The following is an 18,929-nucleotide window of genomic DNA, read 5'->3' on the forward strand; positions in this document are numbered from 1 at the left end:
TGGATCACATGGAAAAGCGTGTGTGTGTATGATATGCAATGCTACGCTATTGCGAATCTGGAGGAGTGATCAAAGAGAGTGGTCAGACGAGTTTGAATTCAGCCTTTCGACCATTCCCGTTGCCTTGGGACTCATGTTGAACAGTCCTTGTAAGCGATAAAGGAATCACCACAGCTCCGTTGCTAACTTTTCCTTGGTCACTAGAACCGAGATTGATCCAACGTCCAAATTTATGCTCTTGTCCAACACCGATGATCAGGATTGGTGGAGAGTTGTCTTTTGTCGCTTGTAGTTTGTCTAGTTTTTTGTCGTCTACTGCTTTTTCTTCCTCCTCGAACTCTTTGGAATTGGTTTGAGAAGTGAGGTTTGTGTTGAGACCTTGTTTCCTCTTCCACTCTGCCTTTGCGATTGCTGTGGTTCGCACTGTACCTGTCTCCTCGTCCACACGAACTGAGGTGAGCGGTGGAGAGACAAGTTGGAGCGAGTTGATGACTCCTGGAATAGGCAGTGAGAATAACTGTCTAAACCCTTTCACTTGTCCTCCTTGGCTTGTCAGACCCCAAAGTTTCACTTGGCCGTCCCAACTACCGGATACGAAGAGGTCTGAGTAGGCAAGAGCGGCTAAAGAGGTGATCCATCTTGGAGTTCTGATTTCTCCTTCTGTCTCGCTCAGTGTTGTTTGGAATCCGTGTGCAACTGGCACTGAGAAGATGGGTTTCTTCTTGCCCAAGTTCCATAATGAGATATTGCCGCTGTCTCCTCCAGACAAGAAATGATGTGTATCGATCATACTGACCACCTCTACGCTTCCTTCCATCGCCTCGTGCGGATTTGACATTTTGCCTGCCTCCTCCTGGTTCAGCTCTCCACCTTCCAAAACTTGTCGAAGTTTAGATTTGATTCCTGCACGGAAGACGAGTTGCGATTCATCTCGGATTTTCCAGTATCGACAAGTGCGGTCCCTTCCACCTGCCGACACAGCCGTCTCGGCGGATAAGCAGGAAAGCGAGAGGATCGACTCTTGATGACCGAAAAGCGTCTCGATATAGCTCAGCTGTGAAACGTCGTACAGCTTCAAAGTTCGATCGAGGGAAGCAGTGTATAGCTCATGTGAGCCCCAACGGAAGGAGAGGGCTGTGATGCTATCCTTGTGCCCACCCAAGGACTTTAAGAACTTTTCAGGATTGGAGGCGGAAGGGGAGGTAGACCAGATGCAAACTCGCTTATCTTTCCCACCAGAAGCAAGGTAGGTGTTGTCGGAAGAGAGGGAGAGGGACCAAATTTCGTCGGTGTGACCGGCGTCTGCTCCGACTGCGACATATGTGTTGTGGTTGTTGGTGGAAGAGGATTTGGTAAGACGGGCACGACGACGTGCTGCGCCAGAAGACTTGCTTTTGTTGGACGAGGTGGGTGGGATTGGGTCGCCGTTTTCGTCGAGGTGTTTTGAACGTTTGGGGAGGATGCGGATGAGTTTTCCATCTTTCAAGCGCCAGCGTATGATAGTCCCGTCTTTGCTCGCTGTGAAAAGCCACTTTGCGTCCGAGGAAGCGACTGCTGATGTAACACTGAGTCGGTGCCCACGGACTGCTAGTATTGAGTTTTCGTACCGCCCTCCTGCACTGCTCTCCTCAACTTGCTCTTCCTCCACGTTGGAGGGGAGATGTGGTGGTGCAACACGATTCGCAAGGAAAATATGAAGCCTGCCACTCTGTTCAGCAACATCTTTCTCAAGTCGAGCTGCGATGTTGTCTTTATCTGCTTGTGCGGCGTCTGCTAGGCCGAAAGTGGGTGCTTGGGCAGATTCGAAAAAGTCATCTCCACCTCCTTGGCCGCCTGCTGTAGCTGCATTGTTATTCGAGGAGAGCCCCTGAAGGTACATCTTAGCTAGACGGACGCGTGCCTCGGCGGGTGTTTCGGCAGCTTCGGCTTCCTCATCACTATTCAAGGCAAGGTTGTAGTTGTGAGTGAGGTCCATTTCGTCGATACCTCCGCCTGGAGTGTTGTCGTCCGAATCGTCCGAGTCGGAAGCTGCATGTTTGCCGCCTTTGCGCATACGAGAGGAAGACTTGGAGGAGGGTTTGGCGCGTGATGGACCAGCGCGACTTGATGAACCAGCGGCGGTAGAGGAGGAGGAGGATAAGGCTCCGCCGGTGGAGCGCTTGCGCTTCTTTTGGAAGAAGGCGTCTGGCATTTGTGCTATATGCCACAGAACTGCACTGTTGCGGTACCGGGAGTTCGCTGCTGAAAGTGATCGTTGAGGTTATGGTGCAGAAGTGAGTGAAGGGCAAGTAGGATGATGAAGGCTGAGTAGGACGATGAAGGCTGAGTAGGACGAGGTGTTGATTGATTGAGAAAGGCAAACTTTCCTTGGAAAATTTCGGTAACTCGTCAGCGACTTTTTGAGAAAATGCAAGACTTATTTCCACTTTTTCAGCGAGAAATCTCGCATCTCGGAAGTCAATCGTGTCCGACCCCCGGGCCCGATCCAGCCGATCCAGCCGATCCAGAGCAGACAGATCTAACACTCACATTTCTGGACAGACGAAGAGGTCGGTGACAAGGCGGTTTCTGGCGATGGATGGTAGCAAGAATGCTGCTTTTTCTCTCCTTGGTGCCATGGCCACTATCAGCGCTATGCGGCGGTACAGCTTGGAAGCGGGCTGGAAACAGCCAAAGACAAAACACTGAGAGGGTGCGGAAAGGAAAAGTGTCACTTTGCGGTTGGTTAGGCGAGATGTCAGGAGGTGCAAGTTCTCCTCACTTGGACATTAACCACCCCCCTCTCTTCCGCTCTCTGTCACTCTGCAATTCTGAGGATGCTTAAGGATAAGGAGACCCCTTTGCGCCTTGGCCCTTCGTGGCTTCTGTAAGGGATGGTAGAGGACGCGATAGAGCGTGTTGCTCTTCCCACGCATCCTCGCCCCTCTTTGCGCGTCGTTTGCTCTCAGTTGGTTTGTTGCTCATCAACAGCACCGTGTCTCATCGAGAACAGCACACCCACAGCCTGTCGTATGTGCCAAACAGCAAGGTGGCTCGTGATATGGTCCTATTATCGAGAAGCAGAGGAGGCGGGGACAGCACCAAAGTTGAGGGACTTGAGCTTGAAATCCGCCTGACAAAGAGGCCATGATGTTCTTCCTTTTCATTTCCGACTGACATCCGCAGGAGTCTGATTCTATCGTCTGCCCCTCGCCCGCCTGCTTGCACTCATCCTCTCCAGCCCCCTGACGGTCGTGTGAACAGGAGACTTGATTGTTGGTTCGATGCATCGCATATGTGTGCGTGCCTTGTCTTACCTGTGCGCGTGCAAGGTTCACCTGTTCCTCCCACCCTCGGTCCCTGCTTGCACGATCCCTGACCGGCTTTAAGCATGCTCGCTCGATGACAGTTCTAGTTGAACCTCTTGCCGAACGATTGCAAAGCTTTGAGTTTGGCATCCGGAGAGATCTTAGTCCATTCGATCGGCTCACAAAGTTGGCGAGGAACACGTCTTGAGCCCAACTCTTGACCTTGCAGAAAGAGAGTGACATAGCTTCGCGTCGTGTCCCGTGTGGCGACGGGCCTCTCCATCGCGTTCAGCCGCTCACTGTGGGCCGAAGAATGCTGCCACTGTGATCAAGTGCAACACAGCGGGTATGTCCCACCAAGTATCTACACACGCAGCAGTACCACTGCCAAGTGATGGTGATGTTCCTTTGATACGGACATAGTCAGTGGCCGCCCAGAGACGGGCACTAACGAAGAAAAGTGTCCGCCCAAGAGCGTTCCCGACGCTGTCACACGCTCTGCAACTGCTTGCAACAGGCAGCGCTTGCTTGCGATCGAAGCCACCTTCACTCAGTAACTTTGAGGTCTCAAGAAACCATGCATTTCTCCTTCAGGCACAAAACGTTTGTCTCTATGACCTCAGCGGAGAGCAAGGGAACCAGAAGAACAAGCCCTCACTACCAAGGCAGCTCGATGTAGTTCATGCGGATAGAGCGGCTAATGTACGTCTCCTACACTTACATCTAAGCGAACTCATCGAAAAAAGATTGGTGTGGCTGCAAACATCATGCCAAAGCTGATCAGAAGTGCGCCATCCCTTGCTAGGGAAAGTCTGCCACGAACTTGCTCCTGGACGGCATGGCAAGACATGGCATTGCGTCGCATCGCAGTGACTCAGGCAGACACCTTCGACAGTACAGTACACTCTATCCCTCTCTCTTTCGAGATCCTCCTTTCCGCAGCCGCTATGCCTCCCCCCCGCTCATGCCGCTTGGCGGGAAAGGGTGGGCTGTTGTAAGTGGCAGGTCGCGCTGACGTTTTGATGAGATCGCATTCCATCTCGGCTGAGCGCCCTGACAGCTGCCAGTCGTTTAAGACCAAGACCTTCGTGTTTCTTCAGCAAAGCTCATCCGTTGCCTGTCAAAGCCTCGTCAGACAGGCTCGAAGAGAGCATACCCTCTTGTGCAAACATAGGCGGAGAGTACATAAACAAGTGAGCATTGTGATAGAATGAAAGTCAACCTTTCCTTTTCGCCCATCTTCACCCTTTCGTCTTGGTGTTCCATTCTCAGCAAACACCATACCAGTCGGCCCGAGCGGTATAGCTCTCTCTGGCTCGCCCTTTCCGGCTCAACAAAGCGATCTACCCCACCTTTGAGCAAACAGACCACAAGGTATCTGCAAACGTAGCACTCTAGGCAAGTTCTATTGTGAATCTAAACGCGAGCCCCTGCCCTGGAGATCGCACACGTTCATCTCAGTCCCCTCTTCGATGTCTTGCCACCGTTCCTGGAAAAGATACTTGGCACGCCTTGGTGGAGGTCAGGGCATCCTGGAGGACACAAAGCGCCGGAAGAAATGGGAGTGTTGCGGTTCCGAGAGTCCAACTCTCGCGGACAGCTACATCGTTGCCGTAGCAGAGACAAAAGTCGCAAACGCATGGACAAAGTTTGGGCCTCAGCGGCTCACACGCTATAATCCCGCTTAGCATTGGTCTGCTTCGCCAATACCTCTGCTGTTCGCTTTGTCCGCACAGTAGCGACTACCGCTGTGCCCTCGGTTCCTGGAAGCGAGACTCCTGGATCGCTTTTTGCCACTTTTTGGTATACCATGGCGCGTTCTTTGATGGAGAATGGTGGCATCGGCAGAAGCTTGGCATTCTCTTTATACAAGCTGCTTTGTTCTCTCAGCACCATCTTGTTGTCCTCTTGGCGCCTAGTTGCCTTTCCAGCGTGCGACCATGTGTCTGCTCATATTGTTTTGAATGGACACCGATGCCGAACAAGGAGTAAGGTACTGATGAGTTACCACTTCTATTCCCTCTAGAAGCCCCTCCGCACGGTCCCTTCGGCCCCAAGCAGCAAATGCAAAGCCAACATGCTCACCTCTCCTCATAGCAAACAGCTCTGCAGACCCTCCGGACCCATCAGCTACACCTCGTTCTAGCGACATAAAGCCATCCTACTCTTTCAAGACTTTCGAGAGGTCAAAACAGAACCCGACGACATCCTTGTTATCTCCTTGCTACTACCAACATTTTCATCAGACCATCAACATAGAATGTCACCATCGACAGCAGACGTCGCACCAACACCAGCTCGTCCTTCTCGCTTTGCCATCAGCAATTCAGCGAGCACATCCAACATGTCCGCAAAATCACCAGTCAAGCGCACCTCGATGATCAGCGCAGTCAGTGTGGCTGATCGTGCGAGACGCTTTCAGTCTGCCTCCTCCTCCTCCTCCTCCTCCTCCTCCTTATCCTCCTCCTCCTCCTTATCCTCCTCCTCCTCCTTATCCTCCTCCTCCTCCTCCTCCTCCTCCTCCTCCTTATCCTCCTCCACCACCACCACCACCACCGCGGTTCCATCTACACACAAACCAGCTCGACCAGCGAACAGCATCACTGGCAACTCTCCACCCATGATCTCATCCGAGCTAGCACCTTCTACCACGTACACTGCCTCTTCACCTGTGCTGTTAAGCTCTGAAGCAGGAACTTCTTCGTCCGGTGTAACACTTGCGCATGAAGGCCTAGAGACTGCAGTGGTTACAATAATCAAGCATGCTCGCCGAATTAGCGTCTCCACTCCCATGCACCGCCGTGCTCGAAGCGACGTCAGCCTTCTGGACCCCATGCTTTCCAAAGAGACACCCAACACGACCAGCATCAAGAAGACCGCTAACCCACCAACGATTCGCATGTCCTTTTTCGCCGAACTCGATGAGCTCACCGCCAAACTCGAAGCAAGTCGTCCTCGAAGCAAGACACTTGCCAACCCATCATACCGCGGTCGATCGAGTGGACTCAAGCAAAGCATTGCTGAAGAAAGCATGCATCTGAGACTCTGCTCGTCCACAGAGCCCATCCGTGGGACTCTCTACGCAACCAACGCTAGAGGTATCGCCACGATCGCAAACACGCACAACCGGATCGAAGTGTCTCCTTGTCTGTCAGACGACGATAGCATCGACTGGCACACCTTTGTCAGCGGGAGTTACGCTGCTGCGCCTGTTCAGATGCGTGGTCCCATCTCGATCACAGACTTGGCCTTTCCCATGTCGAACAGGAAAAGGGTCTACGAGTCGAAGCTCTGCAAGGCTGATAGCCCTACACTCAACGAAGAGGCTACTTGGCTTGAGGAGGAGCTTGCGAGGTGCTCGAGTGACGAAGAGGATGGCGATGAATATGAATCACAGGGTACTGTGAGACACTCGATGGGTGAGGAGTATCTGACACCTGATGGTAGCCCTTTGTTGTCTCCTGTCAACCTGACGGCTGCACCCGAGGTCGAGATCATGGGCCTTGGTATTCAAGATGTATCCTTGGTACTACCCGGAGCGGCAAAAGAGGAGAAGGCGTGCGACTCTTTGTTGGAGCAGGTGGCGATGCACGAAGCATGCATTGCAACTCTCAGATCTCTCGGCAAGGAGGAGAGAGAACAAGCTTCTGCTGCTGCTGTTGCCGCCTGCGCTTCGAATAGAGGCCTAGGCCTGCCATCAATGCCTAGCCGAATGAGCAGCCTCACTGTTCCTTCTTTCCCTCACCCTGCACTTCGCAATGCCACCTCCAACGGCGACTTTACTTCGACGCAATGCTCAGACTCTGCAGCACTCTTCGGCGAAGACACCGACGATGCATCCATGAGCACCATGGCTGACATGGGCCATTCTACCCCTAGCAATGACATGTCCTTTTTCACCGATTCAGCTGGCGAACGTCGCGCAAGTGCAGCAAGCTACCTCTCAACAGACTCCACCGCATCGGTAGACATCTCGATCGCCTCCCACGGATCTTCGCTGTTGTACAGCTCTCACCTTGCCGCTCCGGGCATGAAGCGCCGAGAGTCGGCTGACACCGTGATCAGCACTCGCTCATCCATTGCTAGCAGCTATTGCAACGAGAAGGTGCAGGGTCCGGTCAAGTCTCCTAGGAGTCCGTTCAGGATGAACTCGATGCCTCTTCCTCCTTTGCCTCAGCAGCAAGGTGAGGACTGCGAAACGCCTCAGCCCAGCTTCTCCCAGGGTGAGGCGCAGCTGGTGAAGCCTCCTCGCAGCCCCCTTCGCATGAATGCCATGCCTCTGCCACCACTACCTCAGGAGACGGTCGAGGGAAAGCCCCGCGCTTCTGTCCTCCGACAGGCTAGCAGGAGGAGAAAAGAGGCTGCTGAGCACCCGCAGCTTCCAGCACGACTTGGTAGCCTCGATGCCGTCGTTGCTGCTGCGCCTAAGGAGCAGCAGGTCAAGGAAGGGTTCCCTGATCGTCTGCTGGGTGACTGGATGGCAGCAACTTCAAATGCCGCATCAGCCGAGCAAGTAATCGACAATGTCAGCGTCGAGCCCATCCCTTTGAACGAGAGGATCCAGAGAGCGGACGGTACGACCTATCTTCCAGGCATTGGCGAGATAGTTGCCTCCAGCCCAGACGTCCCGATGCTGAAGATCCCAGTCTACGCTCGGACTCATGTTTGTAAGCGACTGGATTTGCAGCCCTCGCCTTGGCTTCTCTCCGACGCTCCACTTGCCCCTCTCCCTTCTTCGGCAGGTATGACAAAATCGACGACACTCAAGGGCAAGCTTTCAGGTCGACTCGGAATCTCAGCCATCCCCGACACGCCTGAGTCATCAATCAGGGGCAAACGTAAGATGTCTGAGTCATCCTCGAAGCCAAATGTGTTGGGTCGTATGCGCCGCTCCTCCGGCAAGTCTGAGTCCGATCGTGCCCGTTTGTCCTCCGCTGAAGCTTTGACAGCAGCAGAACTTCCCGCCGCATGGAAAGACCGCATTGTCTCGGCCGCCAAGCGACCTTCGATGGACATGCGTCGACCAAGTATCGCATCAATCACTTCGAACATCACTTGCACTACCCATTCCTCCTGCTCAACCACCGCCGTCGCAACTCAAGCTGCGAAAGGCTCAACTCTCTTCCCAACAGCCAGAGACGAAGGCAGATCTCGCTCAAGCCTTGGCTTCCGTAAGATGCTCATCTCTATCACCGGCGTCTCCGACTGGCCTCCCACCTCCACCGAGACTGACAGCAAGGACTCAGGAGAAGTAAAGACACTGGAAGCGTTGGTTGCAAACGCCTTTGAATTTCCCAAGTCCGCCCTGGGAACACTGCAATCCAACTCTTCGCTCCGAAGAACAGCTGATGCAAAGGTAGCACAGCAGGAAAAGTTGGCTTCCTTCATCGAACTTAGCGATGAGTCTGAGCAAAGTTGGGATGAGGCAGAGATGGAGATGACAAAGGTCAGGGGAAGGAAAGATTTGACTAAGATGTTTGGCGCTAGTCAGGTCGAGATCTCGCAGCCTCAGCTCTGGTCCACCGGTGTGCTAAAGGGAGGGGAAGGGGAGAAGAAGTGGACTGCTAGTTTGGGGAGAAGTGCCACTAAGAAGCGCTCTGGTTTGTGGTAATCTTTTGCATACACTCTTTTGTAGAACTGTGTAGTGTACTGTATTTTAGTATTATGGGACTATGTCCATCCTCGTTGCGACCAATTTCTTTGAGTCTGTGACTGTTGACAAGGTTGGTTATGAGTAGGATTGCATGCGGGTATACTATTGAATGTGCTCTGCGGGGTATAATGAGCTCTACGAGATGGTTTTGGAGTCAGGAAGCACGCATCTCAACAGCAGAAGCGCACAGACTTATAAATGCTGCCATGTATCTCCATCCTTCCTGCCGTTGCTGCATTCCCCCCTCACCTTGCTCCTGTATCAGAAGGATGGACAGCGCACCTTCGGTCTCACAAGGATGCAAGTAGAACACAGGCAAGCCATTCCTGGGATGATCTGCAACACTCACACCTCCACCCACCACCTCCCCTCCCTGGCTTGGCAAGGTTCCCCTGGTATAGATTATATTTACCTCCTTAATCTGCTGCAGACCCAATGGCTGACCTGAGGAATCGCTTGCGTAGAAATACAAAATGGGTAGCTGCCAGACGGAAGACCAGGTAATGGACTGAGTGATGGTTACTAGTTCTCTTATATCTGGATTTGCTTCTGAAGGGTCGAGTGTAGGTTCTTCGAGAACTTCCTCCTGGTCACGAGCGGCAGTAGGAAAGGTAAGAAGGGGAAAGGAGCGATGGAGACATGCAGTAGAATAGAAGGCTGGTGAATTCGCGTGGATAGGTGCAAGGTAGGTCCAATCTTGTGCGTAGGTCAGCCAGGAGAGTGTCCGCGCTTCGGATGCTGAGGGTGTAGAGCGAAGGCTATCTCGACGGTCCAAGTAGGATTGACAGAGGAATTGGAATTGATCGAAAGACAGGCGGGCCCTCGTTTGCTGAGGTGGTGGGGGATCGGCAGCCATTATGGTGTTGGGAGATGTGTGTCTGAGGAAGCAAGGCTTGTTCGAGGTGCTGGCAGTGTTGGAAGGGTCGCCCGCCTTCCGAGCTCGAGGAGGGAGGTGTTAGGTGTTAGCAATTTAACAGAATAGAGAATAGAATCGGGATAAAAATGAGTGCGGATCGCCAATTGAATCGACAGATCGGGACTGAGGGCTGAGCGTCTGCTTTGTGTTGCGTGTTAGGGTTTAGCAAATTAACAGAATGGGATCGGGAAGAAAATGCTTGTGTTGCGTGTGCGTGCGCAAGGGAAAGGACAGAGCACGAGCCTCCTTAGAACAGGGCAGTGTCGTGCTCCACTTTATATCGTTGCTGTTGGTGAGCGACCTTTGGATAACTCCGCTTCCATCCTCAGCACTCTCATCCTCAGCACTCTCATCTTCAGCTCACATCCTATCCCACGCCTACGAACGCCCTGGCATCTACTCGGTCACTACAAGGATTTCTGCACGCATCACACGCTTCTAATCTGCGAGGAGCTTCATCACAGCATCCATCCCTTCGACACACTACCCACCTGGCCTTCCTCGCTCACAAGCTCGCAAACCGCAGCACCTCTGCCTCCATGTCAACTTCACTCCCAACCAAATCCTCAAACGCCCTTCTCTCGGTCAACTTCAACCAAGACCACTCCTGCGTAGCAGTCGGCACACGAGATGGATACTCCATCACCAACTGTGAACCTTTTGGTCGAGTGTATACCAACCATTCCGGTCCTATTTCGCTCGTCGAGATGCTCTTTTGCACTTCCCTTGTTGCGCTAGTAGCCACCTCTGACTCCGACCCGAAATCCAATGCTTCTCCGCGTCGGTTGCAGATCGTCAACACTAAACGGCAATCCGTCATCTGCGAGTTGCTTTTCCCCACCGCAATCTTGGGAGTCAAGTTGAACAGGAGACGCCTAGTAGTCGTACTGGAGCAGGAGATCTACATCTATGACATAAGCAATATGAAGCTCCTCCACACCATCGAAACCAGTCCTAACCCTATGGCAATCTGCGCACTCTCCCCGAGCTCAGAGAACTGTTTCTTGGCATATCCTTCACCCGTGGCTAGTCCGACTTCTCCCTTCGCCAACACTTCCAGCTCTAGTGGTGCGGGGCAAGGCCGGGGAGCAGCAGGGGATGTGCTCATCTTCGATTTGTTATCATTGTCCGTGACAAACGTTATCCAAGCGCACAAGACTCCGATTTCCGCTCTTGCGCTCAATTCCACAGGAACACTACTCGCAACAGCAAGCGATAAAGGGACGGTAATCCGCGTCTTCTCCCTTCCTGCGGCTCAAAAGTTGCATCAGTTTAGAAGAGGAAGTTACGCCGCAAGGATTTACAGTTTGAACTTCAATGCAGTTAGTACCTTGTTGGCCGTATCGAGCGATACGGAGACCGTGCATATTTTCAAGCTTGCTGGGTCCAAAGGTGCCGGAGGGATGATAGGGAGTGCGGGCAATGGGAATCATTCTCCAAGCTTAAGTTCGTTTGATGGCAATTCGGATTCTTCCTCTCCTCCAGGGTCTGCTACTAGTGGAGGTAGGGCCGGGGGTTACGAAGCGTTTATGGGTAGACGTAAACCTTCTTCCTCCAGTGGCGGGATATCAGGAACCTTAAGGCGAAGAAGTATGGCTCTGGGCAGGGGGATCACAGGTTCAGTTGGAGGATATTTGCCGAATAGTCTAACGGAAATGTGGGAACCGTCTAGAGATTTCGCTTTCCTCAAATTGCCAACTCCGGGGGTAAGTAGTGTAGTTGCGTTAAGCAGCACAACTCCACATGTCATGGTGGTTACCAGCGAAGGATATTTCTATTCGTACAACATCGATTTGGAACATGGAGGCGAATGTGTCTTGATGAAGCAGTATTCCTTGTTGGATGGCGAAAGTGATTCGCTGAATCCTGCTACGGGGAACGCGAGTGGGATTGCGGGTAATGCTACCGACTAACTTCCCCTCTGGCTTGGTTCTCAAGTTCCGCTTTGTCACCGCAGTCTTATGTTTAATCAAGCATTCACAAGTTATCCGAATCCCCGTTTGTCTGGCTGATATGTTGGTATTGGCGGGTATAATCAAAGTCTGCTGAATCTATTCGGTGTCGCGATTGCATTCGCGCTCCAAGGCCAAGACTGCACGTTCAAGATGTAAAAGATCTTGATCGAGCAGTGTGAATGCTTGTGACACTGTACTTGTCTGTTGATTGCCATAGTTTCGATGTCCAATATACGATGTTTGTCAGCACATCAACCGCAACTACCAAGGTGAGAGAAGAGAGGGAGCATCGAGACTCACGTAATGGCTCCAATCGCTGACCAAGTTCAGCACTCTTTGTTGGATTGTTTTTGATCTTTGATCTTGTGATCGGACCTCCTTTTGCAATGCTTGGAGCTTTTGTCTTTGTTCGATTGTTATCGCTCCTACATTACACCATACAGATCGAAAGTTTTAGCAACTCTCTCCAGCACAGAACACAATGCGAAGAAAGCAGACTTACGAGAGAGCATCCGACTCGATTCACCATCCAACACTTTTCCCTGCTCCAACAATGTTTCCATCTTTGTCAAGTCCCTCAGCACTTCCTTCAGCTCATCATACTGCGTCAAAAGATAGGTCGCTTGCTCTTTCGCATCCCACACCTCTTCCCTTCCGCTTCTAACAGAAGGGTCTAATGGGTGAAGAAGGTCGGCATAAGAGTCCCAATCATCGACTAGGCGGGTCAGTGGTTTGCCGGACTTGGATTTGATCGTTTCTAGTGCTGAAATGGCTGATGTTAGCCGTTGGAGGATAGCGCTATTGTTGGAGGAAGGGTTTGGGGAGGAGCCGATTACATATTGAACGGTGGATAGACGCAGGGTCGCTGATTGGACGGGTGATATTGATGGTTGGGGTTGGGTTGAGGTGGAGGCTGCGCCTGGTGCTGTGGGTGGTGGTGGTGCGATGGTTGACATCCTGGACAGAGCTAATGTTGCAGGAGGGATGGCAGAAGGGAAAGATGATGATGGTGGTCAAGGTTGAGTTTGGTGCGCACTGCTCAACGCCTTGTTTGAGATTTCGGTCTAACACCCACTGTGAAAAAAGCATGTGACTTCTAGTCCGATCTCACATGTACGCAAGTTTCGCCAGGGAAATCACATGACGTGTTCATGCTCTAACACGACCGCAAACTTCACTCGGCGTCGCCACCCGTCAACTCCCACCAACGCTCAACATCACCCACCAACGCCCCTATCTCATCCGACAACGGTACACCCTCATACGTGTCATCTCATGGTTAAGTGCTAAAAGGGAACATCAACACCAAACCCTTCGCTCAATCTCACAACTAACTTTGTCGCCTCAACATCCTGCAAGCCGACTCCGACGGATTTGAACACACTCACCTCCGCCTCTTTCCACTGTTGCTTCTCCAATCTCTCCAAATACGCCTCCTCTTCTCCCACTGTCGGATCAGGCAGCAGTGTGCCCAGCTCTACACTTCCTTCTTCGACCTGAAGTCCAGCTTGAATCAGACATCCGGCTTCATGGCTGCATGCCTCTTTACTGTCCACCATCAGGGATCCTTGGCTGGAAGCTGATCTGACGACTTCTGGTGGAAGTTCGCACATGGTTGGCTTGTATGATCCCACTGCGCAGATGTGTGTTCTAATGGGAGATACTACTGAGGAGTGATCAAATAGAGGAACTGTTGAGGGGGTGCAAGTGCAGATGATCGATGCTGTTCCCAACGCTGTTTCGACCTGTGATTTCTCCGAGTCGGCCCTGAGGAAAGTGAGGCTGCATTTCGAAAGCGATCGATTGTGTAGCAGTGCGGATAGCTGTGCTTGCAACTTGTCCTCTTTCACTCTAACATCTTCTGCAGTGAGGTTTCGATGTTGACCTACAACCACCGTCACTTGCTTGATAGATGGAAAGTAGCGCAGATGCAACCAAATGTGAAACACAGTTTGCGCTCCATCACCGAACACAAGTATACTTTTCACTTGGTCCTTCACCTTGCCTAATGCTAGTACTGAGCTCAGAAGTGAGCCAGCAGCCGTGCGAAGCGCTGTGAGACAGGTGCTGTTGACTACATGGCTGAGTCTGCCCGTGTCATCGTCGAAAAGCAGGTTGACGCCCGGAATGCCGGAGCGTGCGGAAGAAGAAGAAGGTTTGGGAACGGAAACACATTTGATCACGCTGCCGGGAGAAGAGGAGATGCGGGCTGGCATAAACAATTGTGTGTAGTCGGGCGCGGTGAGTGAGAGACGTGGTGGACATTGCGATGGGGTTGAGGTGAAGGATGAAGAGCGGAGGAGGGAGTGCAATGCAATCGCTTGAGAACGGAGCAGGGAAGAGAGGGTGATGCGCGGGAGAATGTGCGATTCGACGTCGATGGAGGAGACGATCTTGATCGTGTTGTTGTGCATGGTGATACGACTCGCTCGAAACGAGGTTCAAGCAGTGTGCGAGAGTGTTGGCAATGATCGATGATGAGGGAAGGAACGGGCAAGTGGATGCAGTGATCCTTCGGACCCTTGTTGTTGGACAGGGCGCTTCTCCGGGTAAGAAGCCGGGCTTTCACCGAACGCATTTTTTTCGCGTCCCGTCTGGACTCAATCGCACGAAACAAAACTAAAAAGGTATAACCTAACACGAACAAAATAAGTGGATTTGCAGGCAAAGACCCGTGCAAGGGCAAATATCGACGAACCAGAGGCGCAGGCCTTCATGGCTGATCACGTGATGCAACGCTCTCACCTCGATACACACCTTGCTCTGCCAGACATGTCAACGCATATGAAGCACAAGCTTCTGATCTCGCTCTTGTAAGAACCCTTTGCATTGTATCGTCCGAGATGAAGGAGCGGCGACAATTAGAGCACGCCCTCGGTCAATCTCTGATACATATCGTACAATCTCGTAAAAGCGCTTCCAGCACTGGACAAGATCAACTTATCCACGAACTCGTCGCACTGCGTCTGACTCAACGCCAACTGGAACCGATCCCTCAGGTTCGTCGCTGTCAAATCACCCAACGCGAAACAAGGCAGCTTCGAATCCTTCGCCATCAGCTCAACCAGCATAATGATCCTCTCCGCATGCTTCCTAACATCCCTGAAACCTTGGCGCATCAACACTTTGAACTCTTCGAACTTAGCACTCTCGAGTCCGCCGAGGATATCAATATACTCTTGAGGCATTTTGAACGGTGCAGCTTCAAACCCAACTCCTCCGGGGCTGATGCCGAGCATGAAACCAAAATCGATATGAATCAAGCGACCATCTCCGTCAACGAGAATGTTTCCGTTGTGTCGGTCTTTGATCTGAAGCAGGTAGCTGATGATACTATACCCTGCTAATGACTCCATGAATCTCTCCCGAGCGCGGTTAAAGGATGCGCAAGTAGAAGGCCCATGAGCGGACAGGAAGTAGTCATACAGTGTATAGCCTGCAGACTTGTCTTCTTCCGACATACGCGAGTAGGCTTCCTTTTTGATCGAATGCACAGAAACAGCATCGGTGATGGTCTCCATTAAGCCACTGTTCTCGGAAGTGACAAGGATGCGGAAGTATCGAACCCAGCACCTGTTGTCAGTCTCCTTCCAGATACGGCCGAACTCGTTGATGAGCTGTACTGCGAGTTGTTCCTGTCGAAGATCAGCTCCGGTCTTGACGATGACAGAAAATACGTCCCAGTTGGAAAGATGGCCGTAGGGGGAGGAAGCACGGATGCGTTGCTTCTTGGCAGCCCAGGACTCACTAAACATGGCAGCTGATGGGTCGTCTTTGTTGACAGCGCGAAGGACGGCTTCTTCTTCGTCTTCGGGCATCTGACCCTGTTTGGAACGAGCGCGTTGGCGGGAAGCGGTAACGTTGCGTCCACCAGTCTTCATACGACGCATACGCTCTTCCTCCAGCGCCATCATCTCTTCCATGATCCTCTTGCGGATGGCTTCGGTCTCTGCGTGCACGAGCCGTGAGCTCTGACCGGCTCCGCCACCACCGCCCATCGGCATGCCTGCCACCGCTCGTCTTGGGTCAATACTGGTTCGTACATGTGTTGTGACACCAGCAGATCCTTGGCCGACCTCGGACTTGTCGCCAGCTCCTCCACCTGTGCCATTCGCAGGTGCAGCGGAATTCGACGAGCCGTACCAATTGGTGGGGACAATCCACGAACTCCAGCCGCCTTGAGCGTTTGAGCTGAGGTTGGGGCCATAGTTGACGATGGCCTGTGCTTTGGAGGCGTTAGTGGACTTGTTGAGCTGAGAGAGCATGATAGCTGCCGTGCGCATGCGTTGGGCGTACTCGTCGAGAGAGAACTCCTTCATAGGACGATGGCCTGCTGCGAGCTGGTCGGTATCGCCATTGATTCCCTTGCCTGCGGAGCTGCGGGAAGCAGAACCAGAGCCAACAGGAGCAGAAGTCCATGCGGCCGCATCGTGCATGCGATTGCGTGAGGCAAGGTCCTCCTCTTCGTCATCTGAAGAAGACGAAACGCGCTCGCCACCAAATCCAGCCAGATCCGATCCGTACATTTGCTCTGTGAGATCGATCTCTTCCTCCCCCGCCTGGGCAAGGTCCTTGTCGTTGACGTCTTTTGCAACAAATTTTGGCACAGCTTCACCGATGCCATCTCCCTGCTCCACAGTGGGCGTGAGTGGCTGCGATATTGGCTTTGGTGTGCTGGTCCTGGTCAGTGCGTTTGGATCGTCATCCGAAGCCAAAACATGTGCTTGCTGGGCAGCAGCTGCGTCGAGTGTACCGGTACGCGTCTCTGTGTCGTGCTCGGAGTCGGTCCTTGCATGCTCTTGAGCTGATTGCACAAAGGAAGATCGCCCTGACGAGGCAGCGACCTTGCGTCGACGGACATCTTCCTCCGTGACGAGACGGCGCAATGTCTCGCGGTTCTGTCTGCGATCGGGATCAAAGTCGAGATCGTTGTTGAGCACTTCGACATGAAGCAAGAAGGGTACGCGATCTGCTGAGTTGAGCACGACGGCTTCGCTTGGGTTGATGCGGATGACACGATGGTGACGACGAGGTTGGGCCTTGCCATCCGACTGCTTTTGGGCTGAAGAAGATACAACATCCTTGTCGTCGGCGGTGCACCAGAGCGGGAAGCAGACGTCGGAAGGGAGCTTGTGGTTGAGTGCAGTCAGCTCGGCTCGAAGTGCCGAAAGTCTGGCTGGTTTGGGAAGCAGAAGCAAGCGAGCCGAGATATCCTGCAAAGATAGCAAGAACTGCGTCTGCACCTTGCAGTAGTTGGAGCGAAGAAGGCTGCGTCGAGCTTCGGGATTGTACAGCGTCAGGATTGCCTCGGTCTTGGCTGCTGACTGGTCAAGTGTGGCTGACGAAGCGAAAGCAGAAGAGATGCTGCCACGTGTCAAGACCAAGTTGGGAACGGAGCGTGAAGTGGCGGCTTGCTGACGGAACGAATTGAGCTGGCGGGGCTTCTGCGGAGACCAGGGTGGAGGCGAAATGGCTGCATTTGACTTGTTCTTCGCTGCAGTAGAAGACGCTGACGAGCTGGTGTTGGCGATTGTTTCCTGCGCTTGTCCGAATACTTCGCCGACAGCAGCAGCTGCTTTGCCCCTGAAGTCGTTGAAGCCGGCATTGAATCCTGCGGCGAAGGTTGCGAAAGGGTTCTCGATTTTCTTTGGCGTGTCAGCTGCAGGTAGCGAACCACCTGAGGTGATCTCCCTGTCGGATGTGGATGCTGGAACAATAGCACCTCTCTGAGCTGGCGACACCGGATTGTCCTTGGGTGGTGGAATTGGAGCCGTCTCTGCGCGGGACATTGAGACGGAAGAAGCCATCTTGACTAAAGACCCAGCGAGCGAAGATAAACTAGATTGACTTGGCTGAGCATCTTGCGCTTTGGTTGAGGTTGCTGTTGCTGCTTCCTGTCTGTTGCGCGAGGTCTTCTCGTTCAGCGAGTCGTTATCGGAGCTATCTACCTCATCTTCCTCTGCTCGGTCATGACTCTCTCCATAGTGCTCTGCATCGTCTTGAACGATGTCGTCGTCGTCGTCGTCGTCGTTGTCAGCTGCAGCGCCACGAATGGCAAGCGCATCCTGCATTGCGCCAGCAGGTTGACGTGCCTGTTCAATTGCAATGCTACCCGTGATGGAGGCGAGTTTAGGCATACCTGGCACACTGGCCATCACGGAGCCGATGCCGACAATGTTGCTGAGCGGAGAGTGCGGTGAGACCTTCTGGCGGCCAAAGCTGGTGGCAGCGGCCAACAAGCCCTGAAGGCCCGAATGAAGAAAGTGGGAGTTGGAAGGTCCGGCAGCATTGTGGGCGGCTGCAGCTGCACCGAGCGCATAGACGGAGTTTGTACAAGAGAGAGGATCTTCGAAGAGGATGCGCTGGCACTGGTTGAAGACACGGTGGCAGATGTGGAAGGAGGCGGTGTGTGGGTTAGACGAGAGATCTGAGAGCGCTGCCTGGAAGTACCAAAGGGTGAGAAGGGCGACGTGGACGGACTGGTTGCATCGTCGTAGGATGAAGCATTCTAACGCTCTTGACTCGGATGGCTTTGTGATGAGCAGATGACAGAGCTGCGGCCAGTAGAATTCGACCTGGTGCGAAGGGAAGGCAGACTCGAGCTGGCTGACGAGGTAGTATGTGATGCCAATGTTGTCCGAGTAGGTGCGGAGATAGGAGAGGGCGAGATGAGGTGAGAAGTAGTCCGAGTGGAAGAGACGGAGTAAGAGGCTCGCCATCGTGCTGTATCAGCTAGCAGAGCTCCTGTCCGCGTTCCGACGGAGGGCTGTGAAGAGGAGGAGGAGGATGAAATCAAGAGCTGCAAAAGTGTCCTAGTCGTAGCGATTTGCATCGATCCTAGTCGCTGTGGATTCCGTCGAAGCCGTGTGATCGTTGCGAAGGAGGGTGGTAGAGCCCAGGAAGGCAGAGCTATGAATGCATGCCTGACGTCGATTCAAGGAGGCGAGATATTCGAGTGCCTGACCGGGATGCCAAAGTGTTTTGAAGGCCTGCTACGAAAGGCGACCAGCGGCTTTACGTTGAAACAATTTGACAGTTTTCGGCGCTCCAAGTGACGAGCAGGTGGCTATTGGTGTGTCGAAGAAGGGTCCGCGAGGATGGTAATGATGGTGATGATG

General features: G+C 53.0%; 7 protein-coding genes across 7 annotated transcripts; 2 read left to right on the plus strand and 5 right to left on the minus strand.

The window, feature by feature from the left end:
- Positions 1 to 82: 82 nt before the first annotated feature.
- UHO2_06031 (uncharacterized protein) lies at positions 83 to 2,191 on the minus strand (the record flags this gene model as incomplete). The annotated part of the gene is made up of 1 exon (XM_041557745.1): positions 83 to 2,191. The coding sequence occupies one exon, from the start codon at positions 2,189 to 2,191 to the stop codon at positions 83 to 85; it is 2,109 nt and encodes a 702-aa protein (XP_041413679.1).
- Positions 2,192 to 5,631: 3,440 nt separating this feature from the next.
- UHO2_06032 (uncharacterized protein) lies at positions 5,632 to 8,898 on the plus strand (the record flags this gene model as incomplete). The annotated part of the gene is made up of 1 exon (XM_041557746.1): positions 5,632 to 8,898. The coding sequence occupies one exon, from the start codon at positions 5,632 to 5,634 to the stop codon at positions 8,896 to 8,898; it is 3,267 nt and encodes a 1,088-aa protein (XP_041413680.1).
- Positions 8,899 to 9,094: 196 nt separating this feature from the next.
- UHO2_06033 (uncharacterized protein) lies at positions 9,095 to 9,796 on the minus strand (the record flags this gene model as incomplete). Its single annotated transcript, XM_041557747.1, has 1 exon — positions 9,095 to 9,796. The coding sequence occupies one exon, from the start codon at positions 9,794 to 9,796 to the stop codon at positions 9,095 to 9,097; it is 702 nt and encodes a 233-aa protein (XP_041413681.1).
- Positions 9,797 to 10,395: 599 nt separating this feature from the next.
- Positions 10,396 to 11,769, plus strand: UHO2_06034 (uncharacterized protein; the record flags this gene model as incomplete). The annotated part of the gene is made up of 1 exon (XM_041557748.1): positions 10,396 to 11,769. One exon carries the CDS (start codon positions 10,396 to 10,398, stop codon positions 11,767 to 11,769), a length of 1,374 nt encoding a protein of 457 aa, XP_041413682.1.
- A 138-nt stretch (positions 11,770 to 11,907) lies between these two features.
- UHO2_06035 (uncharacterized protein) lies at positions 11,908 to 12,767 on the minus strand (the record flags this gene model as incomplete). The annotated part of the gene is made up of 3 exons (XM_041557749.1): positions 11,908 to 12,012; positions 12,112 to 12,236; positions 12,314 to 12,767. 3 exons carry the CDS (start codon positions 12,765 to 12,767, stop codon positions 11,908 to 11,910), a joined length of 684 nt encoding a protein of 227 aa, XP_041413683.1.
- Positions 12,768 to 13,097: 330 nt separating this feature from the next.
- Positions 13,098 to 14,225, minus strand: UHO2_06036 (uncharacterized protein; the record flags this gene model as incomplete). The annotated part of the gene is made up of 1 exon (XM_041557750.1): positions 13,098 to 14,225. One exon carries the CDS (start codon positions 14,223 to 14,225, stop codon positions 13,098 to 13,100), a length of 1,128 nt encoding a protein of 375 aa, XP_041413684.1.
- Positions 14,226 to 14,672: 447 nt separating this feature from the next.
- Positions 14,673 to 18,530, minus strand: UHO2_06037 (uncharacterized protein; the record flags this gene model as incomplete). Its single annotated transcript, XM_041557751.1, has 1 exon — positions 14,673 to 18,530. The coding sequence occupies one exon, from the start codon at positions 18,528 to 18,530 to the stop codon at positions 14,673 to 14,675; it is 3,858 nt and encodes a 1,285-aa protein (XP_041413685.1).
- Between the last annotated feature and the right edge of the window lie 399 nt (positions 18,531 to 18,929).

Source organism: Ustilago hordei (genome assembly GCF_900519145.1).
Source record: "Ustilago hordei strain Uho2 genome assembly, contig: UHO2_contig_16, whole genome shotgun sequence".
Lineage (NCBI taxonomy): Eukaryota > Fungi > Basidiomycota > Ustilaginomycetes > Ustilaginales > Ustilaginaceae > Ustilago > Ustilago hordei.